The sequence below is a fragment of the Heterocephalus glaber genome, unplaced genomic scaffold, assembly GCF_053883595.1.
Source record: "Heterocephalus glaber isolate CG9 unplaced genomic scaffold, H.glaber_assembly_v1.0 deba00001608, whole genome shotgun sequence".
In the NCBI taxonomy this organism is placed as follows: Eukaryota; Metazoa; Chordata; class Mammalia; order Rodentia; family Bathyergidae; genus Heterocephalus; species Heterocephalus glaber.
The window spans coordinates 8427887-8448780 of NW_028258379.1; the positions used below are offsets into that span (position 1 = coordinate 8427887).

A 20894-nucleotide genomic window follows, 5' to 3' on the forward strand; every position below is an offset into this window, starting at 1 on the left:
ATTCTAAATGTTTATTAACAGGGATGGGCAAACACATTAGTACATTTGTACAATGGAATACTACTTTGCAGTTAAAAATGGATTAAACAAAGCTTCGTGTATAAGATCAGTAAATCTCAAAAACAAACGTTGAGTCAGGCCTGCTGGCCTATGCCTATAATCTCAATACTCTGTGAAGCTGAGGCATGAGGATTGTAAGTTTGTTCCTTGCTGGACAGTTTAGCCACTTAGTGAAACCCTATCTCAGGAAGAGGAGGGGGAGGGGCTGGAGATGTAGCTCAGAGCATGGGTCCTGGGTTTAGTCCCCAGTATTGAAAGAAAACAGAAAAATCGACATTGAACAAAAACAACCAGAAGTGTATAAATGCAATACAGTTTATGTGCTAGACACACATAGCAGTGGGCCTGTGTGCTCTAGATGTGTGGGCTGAGTGCCTACAATACTGTGCAGGTCTTACAAAATGCTCTTTAGGCTCGTGGTTGGCAATCTTTGGCTTAAATCCATTCTTTGTGTAGGTGAATCCTAAGTTGGATGACACATAGTCTATCACCTAAACATGAAAAGGAAAAGGGGAAAGAGGCTTTATTACCAGTTATGCTGGGATAGCAGATGAACATCAGACCACCCTAGGCAAACTGGCCTTATTGCTCCTAAGTGCTACCTTTGTAAAGGGAAATCCAGAACTATAAACTGCCAAGTGCCAGATAAGGTACATGTGCTTCACAAGAGATGTCTTGTGTAATCTTCAGAACAGTTCTAGGGGTTGGGTGTGTCATTACTCTCTCTGTATTGGCGAGAGAGGACGCCACACCATGTGAAGTCAGCTAGGTCCCAGAGCCTTGGCTCTTACCTGTCCCAGTCCATCAAGTGGGTACAGAGTGGCAGTGGGGATGTTGAACCCCCTTTTCAAAGGAATAGTTGAGTCCCAGAATGGGGTGGTTGGGTGTGGCAGGACTGGGCTGGGCTTGCAGGGGAGCATTTGTGGTTCTTCAGTCACAGCACCTCCATGTGGGACAAGGAGCTGTGGACATGAGGCATGAATACCATCGGGTTGGTGACAAGTACATTTCATCAGGTTGCTGCAGCCAGCTCTAAGGCAGCTTGTGAATCTTACTTGCAGCTGGTGAAAGTGGATCCCTGTCAGCTGCCTAAACTTGATGCCTCCTTGGCTGATGTCACCCAGACCCATGCATGAGGAGGACAGCTGAGGACATGGTCTCAGGGAAGCAAACAAAGGATGGCTCACCCATAGTGCCAGCTTGTCAGAGGTCCAGGTGTGGCCCTTGAAAGGATCTGCCTGAGTGACAGGTGTCAATGCTAAGATTAAAAGGCTAGTTTGAAAACTCGAAAAGTGAACACATCCTAGTGCACTCCAGCAGCAATAATTAATTTGCATAAAAATGAGGGAAACTTGAAGTTAAAAATACTCGTTTCAGGGCTGGGGATTTAGCTCAGTGGTTCCACCACCTGCCTCGAAAGCGCAAGGTCCCAGGTTCAATCCCCAGTACCAAAAAAAAAACAACAAAAGCTTTTCAAACAAGGACAGCAGAATGTTAACTGTCGAGGGCAGTGGCAGGTACTCAGATGGTGATTATTCTTTTCTAAAACAGTCATAGATATTCAGAATGTTTTCACTGTTCAGGAAGTAGTTCTAGAGAAAAATATACTGCAGCACAAGACTGAATACAACATGCCTGAGTGTCAGGTGTCCTTGGCGGGCGGACAGGAATGACTGGAGGGTGGGAGCAGTGAGACCAGCTGGCAGCCTTGGGCCCTGGCATGGACACTGCCCTACCCTTCCTTTTGCTGCAGCGGGCCACACTGCAAAGCGCTGTCAGGGAAGCCTGGGGGTGGAAAGGGCTGCTGCATGGCCAGTAACAGGATTCCTGCCTCTGGCCAGTGCCATTAACCACTCGACCTAAATGAAAATGGCCAGCTGAGAAGTAAGACTCAGACTTATTCTTCACTCTGCCTTGGTCTCCATCTCAAAATAGGAAGACAAGTTTTTTCATCAGATGAAATTAGAAAATGTTAGGTGATTGTTGCAGAAGGTCACCAGTATGAATTACCATTTCCCATGGAAGCTATGTGTCTTCTGTGCTGCAGAGCAGATGTTCAGCTAAAGGGCAATCTGGGAAACTTGTTGAGAGTCCCAGGCCTTGGCATTCAATGTTTCCTTGTAGTCTCACTTATTTTTGAGACAGAGGCTCACTGTGTAGTTCAGGCTGGCCTTGAGCTCATGTCGATCCTCCTGCCTCAGCCTCCTGAGTGCTGGGATTATAGGCATGCGCCACCACTCTCAGTTCAGTCATGATTCTTAAACCCTGTAGAGGATGGGAAGGAGATGGAATAATGGTGTCTGGACCTGGCCCTTCCCGCCACCCTACACGGGGGCAAGAGGTGGGCTGTCGCTTTCTCAGCCCCCACAGTTCTTCACCTGCCCCAAGGCACTCAGTATCCCGGGAGCAGGGAGTTGTGGGGATCTCTATCCTGACACCCTCAAGCCACTTGAGCCAGGCAGGGAAGCCTGGCCAGAGGGCGGTGTCCGAAAGCTCTGCTCAGCAGTGCTGATGTTGTATTCATACTCAGACGTGGCACCTAATCTTCCCTCCTTCCCTCTCTGACTGAGCAGATGCAGGAACTGGAGCAGAGGCTGCTGGAGGCCGAGGAGAGAGCAGAGAAGGCAGAGACCCAGGTAATGGGAGGGGATTGGTGTGAGGTGCCAGGGCAATGACCTGCCCCTCCCATGGACGCTCGTGGGTGTGCTTACCACTTTGATGAGTGCCTTACAAGGACAGAAAACCATAGTTGTGTCTCCGACTTGAACAGATTTGAGTGCAGGAAGCTTTCTGTGTGAATGCTAAGTCTTTGGGTCAGGTCAGCACAGGGAGTGGATGTATGAGTCCATAGAGACCATGCTATGCTCAGGGCAGTCTCAGTGGCTTAGCACTTTAATTCTCACACACGGTGCCCATCTTTCTAATCTGAGAAATTAGTTTCTCCCTTGTCAGTTCCTTCTTTGGCCTAAATAAAAGCCTAACAAGTGATCCCTACATTAACTAGCCCAAGCTGTTGTGGGGAAGGGCTCTGGCCTGCAGTCATGTCGTTGGCCATTGTACACAGGGCGAGTGGTGTGAAACCTCACAAGCCCATCGGTACTTTTCAGGTGGGTGTGATGGAAGAGAAGGTAAAACTGTCCAATCTTAGGAATGTGGACTCCACAGGCAGCCTGCACCGGAAATACCAAGAATTGCTGAAAGCCATGCAGAGCCAAGTAGAGCTCATCAGCCAGCTGGAGGCACAGCTGGAGAAGCAGGTAAGATGCCAGTCTCCTCACCATCTGCACCATTGGCCCACAGCCTCCAGAGCCCCTCTGCTGGAGCCCTGGAGTGATGGGGAACTCACTCCCTCAAGAGCCTGTTCTTTTATGGGCAGATTTAATTCTCCGAGGATCCCTCTCACTTCTGCGGTAGAAGTCAGGCAGGGGATATAGAGGCAGAAATACCTTGCAGACAGACTGTTCTGATTTTAGTATATGTGCTGCTGAAGCGCTCAGACAGACTGTACTGGGTATGAATCCCACTTCCAGCACCTGTTGCTCTCTGATGATGGGCATATTGCTTAAGTCACTGACTTTCAAGCCACGGACGGTGGCGCATGGCTGTAATAATGGCTCTAGGGAGGCTGAGGCAGGAGGATTGCAGCTAGTTCAAGGCCAGCCTTGGCTGCATGGTGAGTTCAAGGCCAGGCTGAACTACACAGTGAGTCCCTGTAGAAAAAATAAAAGTCACTGACTCTCGTTTTCTCCATTTATAAAATAGAGGCTATAATACCTCACAGGGCTTTAGGGAGAATTAGGCCAGGTAATCTGTGTATAGTATTAGACATGTGGTCAGTGCTTGGTACAGAGAGCTCTTCCCTCTCTGTATTAGCCTTGGGTCCTGCCAACATGTGCTGCACAATACTTGGCTGTAATGTGACCACAGCAGCACAGGCCTGAATGGTCACTCTTGGTCACCCATTTGGCCAAAGTTGAATGAACTTGAGTAGGGAGAGGCCGAAGTTGCCACAGGTCAGCGGTACAGCTAGTCAACACTCTTGGTCCCCAGAGTACTTTTTTGGTAGACAGGGCCCCCTGTGTTTCCCAGGCTGGCCTCAATCAAATCCCCCAGTCTTCCTGCCTGAGCCTCCTGTGTAACAGGGATGACAGGCATGCGCCACTGTTTCTGGACATGTGAAAGGACTTTTGGGATGTCCTTTTGTCAGGTCCTGTGCTCAGCCGCCGCCCCTCCACAATCTCATGTCTCCATCACAGTTCTGTCCCTTCCTTCTGCCACTGTCTCATCTGTCCAGTTTTCCCTTCTGTCTACAGCGCCATCCATTTCCAACAATAGACCCCACAGTAGGGTCAGTGACTTCATTTTCTATATATTTGTTCTGTGTGAAGTCCCAGGTAATCCTAGCAGTGCTTTCAACCATGGCTTTTTATGTTTTTTTTTTTTTAATCTTTATTTTTCTCTTGATACCCTGTTCACATCCTTTACAGATGTCAGATTGTTCATTTCAAATAGTCCTTTGTGTATGTGTGTAATTTGTGTTGTAAATCCTTCCCAACTGGTCTTCTGATTCTGTTTAAGGGATTTTTTATTTTCAGTCACACACTAATTTATAGTTAGGATATAGATTTAATAGTCTTTTCCTCTGTGGCTTTTTGGGATTTGTATTATGTTTAGGAATTTGTAAGAACATAACTACTTTTTTTTCTTTTAAGCTATTCCCATTCAGTCACTTGATGTTTCTTTTGGTTTCCCACCTCTGGTTATTCACTCTCCCTGTGACCTGATTAACAAAAGTCCCTGTCTTTCTTGCAGAAGCAGATGAGAGCCGAGGAAGCAAAAATTGTTCAAAAAAAAGCTGCAAAGATCAAAGAGTGGGTGGCACTGAAGTTGACAGAGGTGAGTCGGGCTCTCTGCTCGGGGCCGGCCGGGATGTGGGTGAGCTTGGTCGCCCTTCTCCCCAGCTCCCTTCCTGCTGTGTGGGTCCTCGCCTGCCCACGTGTTTGTCATCCACTTGTCCTGTGTTCATTCTTTTTTTTTTTGTTTAAATTCTTTTATTGGTACATTTTAGGTATACAGTATGTTTACATTTATCATTGGGTGCTTGTACCTGTACATGATGTATCTTGGTTCTTATTTCTTTCCCCATTACCTGTGCTCCCTTCACCCCCTCCACCCTTCCCTATTTACATAGACTTCGTTTCCATTTTTCCCTTTTCTTATAATTTTTCCTTTCCCTTCTTTCCCCTTCCCCTCCCACTTCCCCAACCCCTTTGAACCTTTTCTTCCTATTTCAAATTATCAATTATTTGTTTTAATCCTTATTTACACTTTCATTTACTCACACTAGAGAAACTATTCAGTATTTACACATGTGTATCCTATTTATTTCACTTAAGAATATGGCCTCAATATGCATCCATTTAGCTTTTTTTTTTTTTGGTACCGGGGATCGAACTCGGGTCCTTGTGCTTGCACAGCAGGCAGCGAGACCACTGAGCTAAATCCCCAGCCCTCATCCATTTAGCTATAAATGTCTCTAGTTTCTCATTCTTTGTGGCTGAGTAGTACTCCATTTTATAAAAAAATCACATCTGCTTTATCCAGTTTCCAGTGGATGGGCACTTGGGCTGTTTCCAGGTTTTAGCTGTTACAAACTGTGCTGCTATGAACATGGGTACACATATATCGCTGTGGTATGATTCTTTTAATTCTTTGGGGAAGATAGCCAGCGAGGGAATAGCTGGGTCAAATGGAACTTCCAGCCCTGGTTCTTTGAGGTATCTCCATACTGATTTCCACAGTGGTTGTACCAGTCTGCACTCCCACCAACAATGGAGAACGGTTCCTTTCTCTCCACACCCCCACCAGCATTTTTTATTGGTTGATTTCTTGATAGCAGCCATGTCCTGTGTTCATTTTAAACACTGGGACATGTGGCTTTACCTCCCTTCTGTCTTGGTCATTTTCCCTGGAGCTCCCGATTGGCTTGTGCTGGGTGTAAGTTTGGAAAGAAAGAATGAGTCACTTCCAGCCAGGCCCCTCAGTTTCCTTTTGAAGAGCACACTGTCCACTCCATCCCCTTTCTCTGTCCTCCATTATTTTTAGCTTTTTGTTTTTGTATTTTTCTTTTTAAAAATTATTTTGCCTACACTTCATGTATTTTAATTGTTTTCAAACTCTTGTGGGCTGATTTTCAATAGCTCACAGCAAGGAAGCTGCTCTGCTACACAGGAAACCCCAACCCAGAAGCAAAAGGCTTAGGGCCAGCTTCCCCTCTAACATGCTTTACCTGACAGGGGATGGGCCAGAGGGTGGCCCCTTTCTAGCCACACCATTTCCCCAGATGAAGGGCTCCCCAATTCCCCTATGGTCCCAGTGCACAGCAGGGGGACACTGTGGGGACCAGTGGAAGATTGGCTGTCTGAGGCCAGCTGAGGCACCATTGGCACTTCTTTATGTGTCTGCCTGGGTGGGGCTTTATAACTTTTTAAAACAGTGTAGTAAAATATACATAAAATGTATCGTCTTTATCATTTTTATAAAGCACACAATTCTGTGGCATTTAAGCACATGGACAATGTTGTGTAACCATCACCACTATTTCCAGAACTTCTCATCACCCCAGAACCCTCCAATCACAGTCCCCATTCTGTGCCCCACCCCAGCCCAGTACCCGGTAGCCTGTATTTCCCTTTCTCTCCATTCATTTATTTCTGTAGTGGATCAGTTGCTATAGCTGTATTTAAGAAGCAGGGAACCGGAAGCTACAGTGCTGCTGTCAGAAAATAGCTGGGTGTGGTGGTGCATGTGATCCCAGCATTCCTGGGAGGCTGAAACAGGAAGATCACAAATTCCAGTCCACAATGGACAACTTAGTGACTTAGTGAAAGCTTGTCTCAAAATAAAAAATAAAAATGGACCCAGGATGTAGCTCAGTGCAAATGCCCCATCCCCAGTACTGCAAAAACCAAAACAAAACAATTCAAAACAGCCTCCTTCTAAACAAAAGGAAAGGGGTTTGCAGTTTGAAAAGGATGGGCGTACATCTCTTCTGGTTCTGTCCTCCTGAGACAGGTGGCTCAGTCCTGCAGAAGAGCATGGGCTTGTGCCCACTCTGGTCGCTTGCTAGACTACAAGTTCTTGGGGACAGAACCGGTGCCTGGTTTACCTCTGTATTCCCAAGGCCCCAGGTGGTCCTTGTTAACAGATGCTCAATAAGTATTCTGGATTTAATTCAAAAGAAAATGCAGCCACCGTGAGAGTGGATTTCATAGGTGGTAGATGGAGCAAGAGAAACCTGATACAGAGAAGTATGTACTGTATAATTTGATTTATCCAAGTCCAAAAATGGGCACAACTAAACCAGTATGGGGATGTGTGCTGAGATAGTGAAAGCCAGAAAGTGTGGAAGTGGATGTGGTGAACTCAGAAGGATGGTTACCTTTAGTGGGTGTATGTGTGTGTGTGTGTGGTCTGTGTGTGATTGTGAAGGGCCAAGTCAGACAGTTGTGTGGGGTGCTGGCAGTTATTGTCATAATCATCATTATTTTTGATATTGGGGATTGAATGCAGAGCCTTCACACTGAGCTACATCCCTAGCCTTTCTTAATTTTTAAAAAAAAAATTTATTTTGAGACAGGATCTCTCTAAGTTGCTGAGTTGCCCAGGCAGAGCTAAAACCTGGGATCCTCCTGCCTCAGCCTCCCAGAGTGCAGGGATTACAGTCGTATGCCATCATGTCCAGCTCCAACTTTTATCTGTTAACTTGGGTGGTAGTCATTAAATAGACGGGAAGGGAGAGGTTAGGGCTCCCTGGGAGAAAAGCGTGGGATTTCGAGGGCCCCAAGTGCTTGTTTTCCAAGGTTTGGGCTTTTAATCTTATTTTGAGTTTCGTGTCTGAACCTGTAGGGGCTGTGTATTCTAAATCTTCACGTTCTTTCTTTCATTCTTTTCTTTGCGGTGCTGGGAATCAAACCCAGGGCCTTGAGCTAGGCAAGGGCTCTACCGCTGAGCCACACCCCAGTCCCCTAAATCTTCATTTTTTTCCTCAGTTGGAGATGGAGAATCAGCACCTGAAAAGCTGTAATCAGCACCTGGTGGAGCAGGTGGGAGCCCTTCAGACTGCACTAGAAGGTAGGCTGCCAGCGTGGGCAGGGTGTGTGTGTGATGTGTGTGTGGGGTGTGTGCATGAGTGTGTGTGTGTGGGGGGCATGTACATGAGGGGTGTGTGGCGTGTGTGGGGCACAGTGGAGAGAGCTCTCACTGGCCTTGTTTCTGTCGCAACCACAGCCCTTCAGATGGCACCTTCCGGGAAGCTGCTGGTGATCCCCAAGGGAACCCCAGAGCTGGAATCGGTGCCTGCAGAGTCAGGAGCCCAGCCTGTGGGGCAGGACAGTGGTTCCCAGGCCCTGGATTTGAAAGTAGCTATTCCTGCACCTTCTCTGGATGCTCCCAAGAGCAGCAAAGGCTTTCTGTCTCAAGCCAGAAACTCCACGGAAGACTCTTGTTCCAGCACATTCCATCCTGAGGAAGTGGCAGAGACCACAGTACTTCAACCTCATCTGGAAAGCGAGCACTTTCCTAGCCAGCTGTGCGTGAAGCCTGGTGCCTCAGGATGTGGGTCAGCCTCCTGTGGGGAGGGCGTGGTCACTGCTCAGGAGAGGGTGCTCCCTGGCATCAAGACCTCTGCCAGGGAAGGTGGCCCTGGCAGCAGCCTGACCCTTCCTAAGGTTCGGGCCCCCAGCACTCCCCAGGATAGCATCCAGGTGACCAAAAGGCACCATAGTCAGCCCCACGTTGGACCCAGGCGCTTTGAGCATGTCATGAATGCTGAGAGTGGGGCCCTGTCAGCCCTCCACCCATTTGGCCTTTCCAAACTGGAGACCTATGCTGACTTCTGGGAAGAACCAGAAAAGATGGAGATGGGGGAGCTACCGCCAGCAGGAAAGGAAGAGGAAAGGAAGAGCCTGAAGGCACCCACTACTGAGCTGGAGGAAGTGAAGCTGGGGAACAAGCCACCCACACCACCCCTGCACAGGTTTCCATCCTGGGTAAGAGGCAGCCTCTGGCTGGGCAGGGGGCAGAGCCAGCGATGGGTGCACTGTATCAGTAGCTTTTCTTCATGGCACCAAGTACCCGACACCACTTAAAGGAGGAAGGGTTTGTTTTTGCTCATGGTTTCAGAGGTTTCAGTCCATAGTCAGTTGGCTGCAAGGCAGGAACCTAGTGGCAGAAGGATGTAGTGGAACAAAGCTGCTCCATTCATGGCAGCCAGGAAACAGCGTAGAGGAAGTGCCAGGAGAGATCTGTCCTCCAGAGGCTCACCCCAGGGACCTGGTGCCGTGGGGGTGCTACTGCCTAATAGCACATTCAGCTGTGATCATCAGTGTCTCTTAACCTAGTCGAGTTGACAACTAAAGTGAACAGGCACATGGGCTAAGCATGAGGAGAGGCTGCATTCTCAAAACACCGCTGAGAGGCCAGTGCCAGGGAGCCTGCCCAGCTAGTGTAGGGCAGAGCCAGATCTAAACTGATGCTGGTGGTGCTGGCTGGCTGTTCCTGAGTACTTGCTGTGTGCCACATGCCGAGCCAGTGTCTTGTGCATATTTCTCATTTCATCTTTGTGACTCTTTGAGGTTGTACCGCATGTGTAGGGGTTAAGAGGATCAAGCCCCTAAGGTTCACCTGTTAATTGTGTGTCCCTAGGTAGGTTCCCAAACCCTAGTGCCTCAGTTTCCCTCTGTAAAATGGTGATGATAGTGACTGCTTTATAGGGCTGCTATGAGGATTAAAAGTGTTGATATCTAATGCTGGGGATTTAGCTCAGTTGTTCCGCCGCCTGGCTCGAAAGCACAAGATCCTGAGTTCTATCCCTGGTACCAGTGTTGATATCTAATGAACTCGCCAGGTAGTAAGTGATGTGCAAGTGTTGGCTGTTTCGGCTTCTGAGCCTTAGCCTCCCTGTAATATTGGATGAAATAACCTGATGTCTTGTAGGAGATAACAGGTTAAACAAGATCACACATTAGTGTGTAGTTAAGCTGGGCAGTGGATACAGGAGATCATACTTTATACTCTTCTCTCTACTTTTCCTTCTTTTTGTTCTTTAATTGGTGGAATGGGGGATCTAACCTGGGGCCCTCACACTAAGCCATATCCCAGCACTTTTTTTCATTTTGGAACTGGGAATCAAACTCAGGGCCTCACACTTGCCAGGGAGGCACTCCACCACTGAGCTACATCCCTGGCCCCTCAGCACTTTTTTATTTAGAGACATGGTCTTGGTAAGTTACTAAGTTGCTCAGGCTGGGTTTGAATTTCTGATCCTCCTGCTTCAGCCTCCCAGAGTGCAAGGACCACCACACCTGGCTTGTTTTTTCTATTTTTGTATCCCACATTTTCTGTGATAAAAATTTAAAATAAAAAGGGGCAGGGTGGAGTGTTAATCGTGCTTCACAGGGCAGTGGTGAGGGTGACCAGGGATTTGAAGGACATAGCACAGAGCCCAGCAAGTGGGAAGGATCCTCACCTGTGTGAGGAGTTAGGCGCTGGGTCTCCCGCGATAACTGCAAACTACTGTTCCTGCCCACGGTCATGTATTAGTTAGCAAGTGTTCTGGGGCTGCCTTTGAACCTGGCCCCAATAGGATTGGACATGGTGAAGGCACACAAATGTGGTACTCATAGTCAGACCGGATGCTGCTATGGCATGAGGCAGTGCTTCCAGGGCAGCTGAGTGAGGACTCCTGGCAACAGATGGAGTGGGGTGTCCTGCGGTGGGATTGTCTCCCCACACCACTGCCTGGGAGAGCCCCGCTTCCATCAGCATCTTCCTGGGCTTCCCTTGAAGGCCTGGTTCAGGGAGGCGCCTACCCAGGTGCTGACCAACCACTCACAGGGCACCTGCAAGACTGGACGCACAGCTGAGCGAGGGCCAGGGCCTCCCGAGGGTCAGGGGATGGGAAGGTGCAGCACCCTTGGTCATTATTGTCTTGCTCTGGAGCCCTAAAGCAGAGGTGTGGTGAGTGAGGGAGCATCCAGGCAAGGAATGTGGCAGGAGAACTCAGCAGGCGTTACCCAAGAGAAGTGGTCCTCACAGCTGCCATTTTGCCAAGATACTGCCATCCACTGTGGTGGCTAAGGGTGGCTCTTGTGTTCTACTTGTACATCTTGTGGGTGGGGAGAGGAAGTGTGAGAATGGAGACGGGAGAGAGAGAAAGAGGAGAGGTTAAATATATATAAAATGCTTCAGGCAGGCACAGTACACCTAAGGCCGAGGCAGGAGGGTCACTTAAGGCCTGTAGTTCAAGACCAGCCTGTGTAACATAGTGAGAAACAAACAGAAACCAAACAAGCAAAAACAATAAAATGCTTCGGGTGTCATTGTCCACCTGGGTATTAGCTACACCCCTGGGGTACATGTGTTTAGGGGCAACATCAGATCTTTCCCTAGGCCCTCCCTCTCTCAGCTGGGCCCTGGGACTTCAAGCATCAGCCAGTACAGTTTAAGGAGAAACTATTCCCTGCTTTCAGTCAGCTTTGTAACTCATTCCTGAGGGAAACGACACAGTGCCAGCTTGTCTGAGACCCCTGAGGTAGGGTTGTTCCTGTCCACGTGAGCTTGGGAAGCCACCAAAGCCACCGTGGCCAGAGAGCCCAGCTTGGGCAGAAGCCACTGTGGGAAAAACAAGGCCTAGGAATTCTGAGGTGTCAGATCTCTTACTTGCCTTTAAAATTTGTAGAGTTTTCTCTTGATCCTTAAAAGAGCCTTGTAAAGTAGGCATTGGATACCTTTTGTCAAACAGTGCTGCTTTTGTTTAGCCTCAGACCTTCAATCTTGAGTTTCACTTCCTTTGTGAAGTCAGAAGTCTGTCCTTGGTTTAATTCCATGACTACTATGGGCAGAAGTGATCTTTTCTATGCTTACTGTTACCATGTGCAGTCCAGCTAGCTGCCCTGCATATGTACAGGCATTCCTGCACCCCCTCCCCGCTCCTGACCCATCCTTAGCTCCTTCTCTGTTCCCCAGGTCCCACAGTGCTGCTGCCCAGCTCTGGGGCCACACCCCAGTGTGCAACCCACTCTCTTCCTGCCCCACTGCCCCCAGCTGCCTTCTGTGAGGCCAGCAGCCTCCCTAATCAGCCCTTGTGACTCACTATCACCTGGGTGGCCTTTGTTTTCCTTATAGGGTGAATGGAACAAACAGCTCTAGAACAGCCTGCCCTTTGGTTAAGAGGATCAAAGCTCTCCAAGCCTGAGGGCTGCTTCAGACCCTGGCACACCATCAGGGCCAGTGTCTTCTGCAGGGTTCCTGAGCCCCCTTGGGCTAAGTAGGCTTTGTAGGTCAGCCCTGAAGACTAGCCCCAATTTTATTACTGGAGGAAGACACTGCTTCCTAGGTTCCAAAAACAGTAGCTGGCTTGTAAAAGAGCCTGCCCTCAGCATGGGACTTTGCTTTCTCGTTGTCAACACCGACAGCCTCAGGGGTGAAATCCTGAGGCCCACAGGCCTCTAAATGGATAAGACTTTGAGAAACAGGTTCCTGACCCTTCCTCCTCTCCACACCAAGGACCAGGTTGGAGGTGAGAGGGAATGGATATCTGTTGGGCATGCATTATGTCCAGGTCTTAAAGTTTGCCATTAACTCTTTCACTTGATTGCACAAAGGCCTCCTGAAGGTCAGTACTGTTATTCCATGTTAAAGCTGAGGGAAGTGAGGCTCAGAAGTGAAGAAACTGGCCAGGAGCCTTCAGCGGCCCACCTCAGGTGTGGGCCCAGGTGGACCCAGTTCTGTGCACTTGCAAAACCAAGGTTTTCCTCTGCTCCTTGGAGGGGCTGCAATGGGCACAATCCTGGCCTTGACCTCCTGAGACTTCTCTTTCCAGGAGAGCCGCATCTATGCTGTGGCGACATCGGGCATGCAGGTATCAGATGTGTCTCCCCAGAGCAATGCTGCTGGCTGTGGTGAGTCCGTGTGAGGCTTCGGTGGTGGGCCTTTGGTGGCAGGGTAGGTGAACATGGGGGAGGAGACTGAAACACCCAAGGTCCCCAGCAGGAGCAGTGCAATGAGTTCGCATAGCCTGAGCCACTGCCATCTGGGACCCAGAGGGAAGTTGGGCAGGTTCAGCTCAGCAGAGCTGGCCAGGAGGGGAAGCGGCCAGGGACAGACCCAATCCCAGAGCTGAGGAGGGACCTGCTGCCCTCTGGTGCTTCCCTTATGCAGGGCAGGGCTTTGGTGGGAGGAACCTCAGTGCCCTGATTCAGGTGAGTTCTGCCCACCAGCTCCTCTGTCTCCTGCCAGCCCCACAGTATCCAGCCCCCAGGGGCACATGGTTTGTAACTCACCTCAGCGAGAACAGGACCTACTGTAAGCCTTGTGGATGGGGGAGAAAATGGTTAGAGGGCAAGACTTTGGGATTCCATTGTGGAGGCCTTTACTGTGAGGAGGTCAGGGCCCCTTAAATGTCATAGGGAGGGAGTGGAGCTGAGAAAGGCCCAGATCCTCCCCCTCATCTGCCCAGACCCCTTCCTGGGTGGTACCAGCTGAGCTCCCTCATCTCTCTTTCTCCCCAGCTTCAAGCCCCCCTGCCCTTGTGTGCCCTGGGCCTTTCTCTGGCCTTACCTACAAGAATGTCCCCGTGCCTGTCTACACAGCACTGAAAGGGGTAAGAAGGAGATGGGGCTACCCTGTTAGGAGAGGCACTGTCTCAGCATGCACTGCCCGGGGAGGGCTTGAGGGGCCGGGAGGGAGCTCGGCCTGATGTAGTGTTTTGTTATTTATCATTTTGGTTATAAAAATTCTGCACGTACAAAAATTTGAGTCCGTATGTATGTGGGCAAAGTAAGAAGTTACAGGTTAAGCTTGACTCTCTCCTTTTTCCCATCTTTTTCGGGTCTGCCCTACTCCTCAGGTCCGGGAGGGCAGGGGTTTCCTTCCCGAAGTGTTTATGTTTAAACACATATTCTCATAATGTTGCTACACTTTTCAAGATGAAAATGAAATATAACTGCCACATCATGTTTTCATACATATTTTTGTCTTTCTGTTACTGGTTTTTAAATCTTTATAGTAATACTTGATAAAACTTTTCATAGAAAAATAAGAAACCAAAAGTGAAGTTTCCTCATATTGCTTTCCCAATTCCTAACATTAGAGGCAACTGTCATTAATGGTTTGGTATCTGTTCTGTAAGGCCCTCTGATGTGTTTACAAAAAGGGAGCATGCATGCATGCATACATACATACATATGCAAACATGCTTTCTGTCCTCCCCCTTTCTTTCCTTCTCATCCTTCATTCTCATGCATATGTGTGAGTGTGCATGTCACATGCACTTGCACACACACTCACACTCACAGAGAGGATCATTTGCTAAGCGTAGAATCACATGCTTGCAATCCCATTACTCTGGGAACCTGAATAGGATCACAAGTCTGAGCCCAGCCTGGGCAACTTAGTGACTTAAGAAGACCTTGTCTCAAAATAAAATAAATAAAGGTCTGGGGATGTAGGTCAGTGTGAGGGCCCTGGGTTCAATCCCTAGTACTACAAAAAGCAAAGAGCCATTCTGAGACAGGCCATTCTGTGCCCTCCCTGATTGCTCATACACAACCATGTGTCAGAGGCTCCTTGCAGGTCTCTACAGGACCCCTCGGTGAATACACTGAAGCTGCCCTTGTTTATGAAGGGCTGTGTCCTTGTCTTTTCTAAAGTAACTGTTGCAGTGAGCATCACTGTGCATGTACATCCTTGAGTACTTACATGTACATATCTCCGCAGGACACTACAGGTGGAGTTTCTGGGAACATTACAGGAAGGTTGTAGATTTTTGGCTGGTACTACCAAATTACTCATTAAAAACACTTTGGGGGCTGGGGTGTAGCTTAGTTGTAGAGTACTTGCCTAATGTGCATGGAGCCCTTTTGATTTCTATTGCCACACACATACAGAACTCCTTCCACAAAACAAAACACACTTCTTTTTTTTGTAGTGCTGGGGATTGAACCCAGGGCCTTTGTACTGAGCTATTTTTTCAGTCCTTCATATGTTATTTATTTATTTTTCCTTGAGACAGAGAGTCTCGCTGCTGGGGATTTAGCTCAGTGGCACCGTGCCTGGCTGGCAAAATGCAAGGTCCTGAGTTAACTCCTGGTGCCAGAAAAAAGAAAAAACCTAGAGACAGTCTCGCTATGTAGCCCAGGTTGGCCTCAGACTTATGACAAGATTACAGGTGTGGGAAAAAAAAAAAGATTGCAGGTGTGCACACCACACTTGGCCAAAACACTCCTCCACCCCCCTGTACTGAGGATCAAACTCAGGACCTTGGGCTTGTGAGGCAGGCTCGGTGCCACTGAGCTAAATCCCCTGCCCAACACACAGATTTTTAAAAAGCAAATAAATACAAATGCTTTGCCACACTGCAGGATGTTTCCTCCAAAATCTCCTCATATTCTCACCAACATTGAGGTAATCAGTCTTGTTGAATGTGTGCCATTCAAGAAGATGCCTCCTGGGCCTGGAATTTAGCTCAGTGGTTCCGCCACCTGCCTCTAAAGCACAAGGTCCCAAGTTCCATCTCTGGTACCAAAAAAAAAAAAGATGCCTCCTATTTCCATATCCCCACATATGTATTTGCAAAGCTCTAGTCCTGCACTCTGGCCCGATATATAGGGAGTGGGGTGTCATGGTGGGCAGGTGTTCAGTCTGGATGGGGCAACTTTGGGGGACCCAGAAGGTAATGTATGGTGGGGTGGTGAGCTATGGAACAGTGCAGGCATAAGGACCCAGGAGTGAGTCAGGAAGGACTTGACCCCATTTGGAACACTGAACGGTGGTCTGTTCAGTGCCCCAGCCGCGTGATGGCCACAGGGGCGGAGCACCTGCAGAGGGGGATTGTTCTGCAGCCTGAGCTGCAGTGAGGCAGGTCCTGTCTTACAGAAAGCCACACAGATCAGCAGCGTACCCTTCTTGGACGAGTCCTCTGGCTCTGATGATGACTGCAGCTCTCAGGCGAGTTTCCGGATGTCAGTGCCCTGCTCTGAGTGTAGGAAGACCAGTGGACTGGGCAGTCCCCGGGCCATCAAGAGAGGTACCGAGAAGGGCAGCGAGAGGGGCCTGCTTGATCTGCTCCTGGCATCCTCAGCGGATCCATTCTCAGCCCCAGATGTAGGGACGAGGGTTGGGGATGAAGGCCTGGCAACTCCTGGGCTGTGAGTGTGGGGGAGGTGAGGGACCTTGACTCCTTGTCCCATGGCCAGGGGTCTCCATGTCCTCACTGAGCTCCGAGGGTGACTACGCCATTCCGCCTGATGCCTGCTCCCTGGACAGCGACTATTCAGAGCCGGAGCACAAGATGCAGCGCACCTCATGCTACTCTACTGAGGGCCAGGGCCTGGGCACGGGCACGGTGAGCAGGGGGCTCAGATGGGCGCAGATCCATGGTGTTGGAGGGAGGAGGTGGCCCTAGAGAGAGGTGGACGTACAAAGGCCCCACGAGAAAGAAAAAGCCAGCCCAGGGAGCTTCTCAGCACCACATGGGCATGTGCAGCCCTGACCGTGTTTTACGTCCACATGGATCTGGCAGGCTGGCTCAGGGCACTTCCCATCTCAGGGGCCCCTTGTGATCATTGCCCTGTCTCATGGATGGGAAGCCTGAAGCTGGGTGATGTGCACCCCATGCCAGGGCAGCAGTGAATACAGATCTGGCTCCACCCCACCCCACTGTCCTGTCTTCATCTGCCTGTCATGAGCCCTTCTCCCAGGCTGGCTGATGTGCCGTGGCTTGCAGACCTGCCTGTCCCCTTCCATCCATGCTGCCTCCTCTGACTCCTCTCCTTCCAAGGCCACTTGAGGGCCAGCTCTTTCCTGTACCCCCTTCTGGCCAGCCTCTCCCCATGCAGCCCACCTGCTGCCTCCCCTGATGGCCAGGAGTCATCTTCACCATTGCTGGGAGCCCTCAGTGTTCTGAGCCCTTTAGTCCTCTCTGAACCCTCAGCAGGGTGTGGTGCCCAGAAAATAAACACGCGGAATAGGTGCTCAGCAATTGTTTCTTTGTAAAATTAATGACAGCAGAGTGACCCAGGTGAAGCATTATGGCCTGTGTGATATCCAGGAGCCCCAAGTGATTTTCCCCTTCTGTCCCCCCCCTTCTCATGTGCCCTTTCACTCTGCAGGAGTCACTGGAGAAGTCGAGTTACCTGCTGAAAATGGGCAGCCGTGTGAAGACGTGGAAGAGGCGCTGGTTTGTCCTAAGACAGGGACAGATTATGTACTACAAGTCCCCGGTAAGGGTCTCTCCCCAAACTGTAGTCAGCAGGGCTGTACCCCAGACCAGGGCTGCATGAGAGGATGGAGGGGCAGCAGGGCCCAAGGGCAGAGCTCAGAGGTTGGTGGGAGAGGCATCTGACTGGCACCTGGGGCTCTAGTGACAGGGCCCTGAGGCTGCACACCTGCTGTCCTTGTGACTGGCCAGGCAGCTCTAGGGCAGTTGGCTTAACAATTCTTTCAGAAGCTGATGTATTTTCCTCTTGCTCCGTCCCCACCCCCTCCCCCTCCCTTCCTTTCTTTCCTTAACTCCTTCATTTCCTTTTCGCCTTTCTTTCTCTTTCTTTCCTTCCCTTCCCCTCTGTCCCTCCCTTTCTCCTTCCGTTTTTCTTTCCTGGGGATCAAACCCAAGAGTACTTTACTATTGAGTTACATCCCTAGTCCCTTGTTATTTGTTTATTTTTGTTGTTGTTGTTTTTTGAGACAGGGTATTGCTGTGTAGTTAAAGCTGTCCTTAAACTCATGATATAGCCCAGGCTGGCCTCACTGTGATCCTCCTGCCTCAGCCTCCCGAGTGCTGGGATAACAGGCATGAGCCACCATGGCCCGTTCTCCCTTTTATTTTTTGAGATGGATCTCCCCAAATTGCCCAGGCTGGTAGTGAACCTGCAGTCCTTCTGCCTCAGCCTCTAGATTACAGGCATGCACTGCTTTAAGATGGCTCGGAAGCCAGCTTCCCAGTCCTGTAAAAGCTTTTACCCAGGTTGTCTTCACCTCCTGCAGATTATTCTGACAAGCTTGGTGCCTCCTCTACCTCCTTCCTCCACTGTCTGGAATTAAGGAACCTTAGATGTTGGAAACTCACTTGCCAGGGCCTCCCTAGAGAGCCAATTTTAATGTTTTATTTATTTTAAAATTTATTTATTTAGATTTTTGGAGACAGGATCTTACTATGTAGTTCAGGCTGGCCCTGGACTCACTGTGTAGCATGGGCTGGCCTCAAACTCATAGCAGTCCTGCCTCAGCCTTCTGAGTACTGGGATAACAGATGTGCGCCACCATGCCTGGCTGAAAGCCAGTTTTAATGTTGTAAAGAAGGCAAAAAGGCCTCATCTCTTGTGCAGCTCCAGCCGGTTGGTAGTGGCTGTTTCCAACTCCGTGTTAAGGATTCTGGATCTATTCCTTCATGAGAAGCAAGCTGTGATCAATTAGTAAGGTCTATGCTGACATTGAAAAGGACAATAATAGTGATATACAAGCCACTTATTTACCATTCTTAATATAAGGATGTAGTAGAAAGGTTTTGTTTGTATGTTTGTTTGTTTGAGGTGTCTTGCTATGCTGCCTAGGCTGGTCTTGGACTCCCGGGCTCAGCCTCCTGAATAAGTGGGACTGCAGGCATGTTTCATCACGCCTTGCTCAGTAGAAAGAATTTAAGGGCTCTGTAGGTCAGTAATAACCTGGTGGTCTTTGACATAACTTTAAAGGCTCATGCTATCCTTTTTTGAGACCTGGGTCAGAAGGGACCATGACCTTAATTATGGCTCCATTTAGCTAGCATCAGAATCTAGAATAAGTTACCCATTATACAGAGCCTGGGAGGCTTTCGAATCTTTCCCCTTGGCTATGACCTGGGCTAAGATATGAGAGGTAAATATTGTGCTCTGAGAAGCCTCTACACTCCAGTGCTTTCCTCCCTGTTCCTTTCTTTACAGAATGATGTCATCCTGAAACCTCAAGGTCAAGTGGACCTGAACTCTCATTGCCAAATTGTTCGAGGGGAGGGTGCACAGACATTCCAGGTGAGCCTGCTCCTAGCTGCTAGGTTTTGTTTTGTGTTTTTGTGCAACTGAGGACTAATCCCAGGTGCCTTTGTGTTGAACTACATCTCTAGCCCATTTTTAATTTTGAGACAGGGTCTCACTAAGTTGCTAAGTGGTCCAAGCTAGGCTCAAACTTAGGATGCTCCTACCTCACCCTCCTATAGTGCTGGCATTAAAGGCATGTGCCAGCACACCTGGCACAGCTACTATTTCAGACAGATATGGTGCCAGTTTTGGATATGACCATGAGTGAGCCAAAGGTATGGCAAGATGAACATGAATGAAAGACTTTAAACTAACTATCTAACGTTAGGATGTGTTCCTAGATTTTGAGTACAAAAACAGGCAGAATGTGAGAAATGAAGTGGAAGTAGGACAGACAGGGAGGAAAAGATGAGGAAAAAAAGGGAGGTAGCAATAGGCTAGAAAGAAGGAAGGCCCAGTGGGTTCAGAAATTTGAGCTACCTCAGAGCCTGTCTTGCCATGTTTTGCTGTGCTGACTCCAACTCCTTGCCCTCTATAGCTCATCTCTGAGAAGAAAACCTACTACCTGATGGCCGACTCACCCAGCCTGCTGGAGGAGTGGATCCGGGCTCTGCAGAGCTTGCTGAAGGTGCAGGCTACGGGGCCTCCAGCCCTGTCTCAAGGGGGCACCAAGCCTGCTGTGAAAGGCTGGCTGACCAAGGTAGGAGGTGGGGCTGGGGGGGTGGCGCTGCTGAGTCAGGGGAGCCAGCTGTGGAGTGCCAAGGAGTGGTGAGCTCCTGTCGCCAGGAGCATTCTTGCAGTAATTAGCTGGTTGCCCCTCAGGAAAGGTGATGGTGATGATTCCCCAGCAACAGGGGTTAGAGTTGTTAGAACAAGTGTTCTCAAGATTGGAGGGAAAGAATGTCTTTCACCCACTCTGGTCATTAGGGGTTACACCATGTGCCCACCACATCTCGGGAGTAGCAGTGGGAAGAAGAGGCCTGAGTGAGGGGGTATGATTGGCCATTCAAAGAGTTAGAGTATCCTGGGCCTGCCCAAAAGATGTTTTAGCTAGGGAGCAGAGAAGCATTTGTTAACCCGAAGAAAGGGGACCAGAATACTATCAGAACTGAAGCAGCATCTGCTTAGCACGCTAGTGCTCACAGGCCCGCCTTCTCTGCCTCTGGGTCCCTTTCAATTTGCGCATGACCATCTCCTCTGCTTATCTGCAGTGTCTGCTCCCTCTGATCTCTGGTTCCTGGGGGCTCCAGCTTGCCACGGACATTACCTGCCTTGTGACATCCTGACAACTCTGGCCTCTGCCAACTAGCAAGTTCTTCTCATGCTTGTATTGCTGGAGGAGACCTCTGATTATCCTAGTCAGCCCTTCACTGGCAGGCCATAGGTCACTGAATAGCCTGAGGGTGGCAGGGGTGCCCAATGGCATACACCACGGTGCCCTCACTGCAGAAGAGGTTCTGCTGGAGGGAGTCTGAATGGCATCTCCACTAAGGACCTGAGTTTGGCAGCCTCCCTCTGGTTTCTCTTGGCCAGTCCTGATTTTATTTCCAGGAACCCCTGGTTCTGATAAAGTTAGTTCATTTTTGTCTCACAGGTAAAGCATGGCCACTCCAAGCTAGTCTGGTGTGCTCTTATTGGGAAAACTTTCTACTATTACCGGAGCCACGAGGACAAGGTACTTTCTTGACTTTCCCACAGTGCCCACTCTCCTCAGACCACATTACTGGAGGCTCCATGTCCTGGTGGCTGGCCCCAGTGTCACTC

General features: G+C 49.4%; 1 protein-coding gene across 7 annotated transcripts in view; it reads left to right on the plus strand.

Moving 5' to 3' along the window:
- Plekhh1 (pleckstrin homology, MyTH4 and FERM domain containing H1) overlaps positions 1-20894 on the plus strand; it is a 43346-nt gene that overhangs the window by 10007 nt on the left and 12445 nt on the right. For 6 of the 7 annotated variants that reach the window (XR_015445004.1, XM_087195301.1, XM_013067579.3 and 3 more), the window contains exons 3-15: positions 2634-2696; positions 3168-3317; positions 4873-4956; positions 8112-8193; positions 8350-9110; positions 12944-13022; positions 13632-13723; positions 15997-16147; positions 16317-16465; positions 17232-17342; positions 19038-19124; positions 19669-19830; positions 20725-20805. Coding sequence is in view for 6 of the 7 variants with exons in the window: in XM_087195301.1 (XP_087051427.1) it covers positions 2634-2696; positions 3168-3317; positions 4873-4956; positions 8112-8193; positions 8350-9110; positions 12944-13022; positions 13632-13723; positions 15997-16147; positions 16317-16465; positions 17232-17342; positions 19038-19124; positions 19669-19830; positions 20725-20805 (2052 nt within the window). In the remaining variant the exon portion in view is untranslated. The remainder of the gene's footprint in view (positions 1-2633; positions 2697-3167; positions 3318-4872; positions 4957-8111; positions 8194-8349; positions 9111-12943; positions 13023-13631; positions 13724-15996; positions 16148-16316; positions 16466-17231; positions 17343-19037; positions 19125-19668; positions 19831-20724; positions 20806-20894) is intronic. The other variant, XM_021247471.1, reaches the window with a different exon arrangement.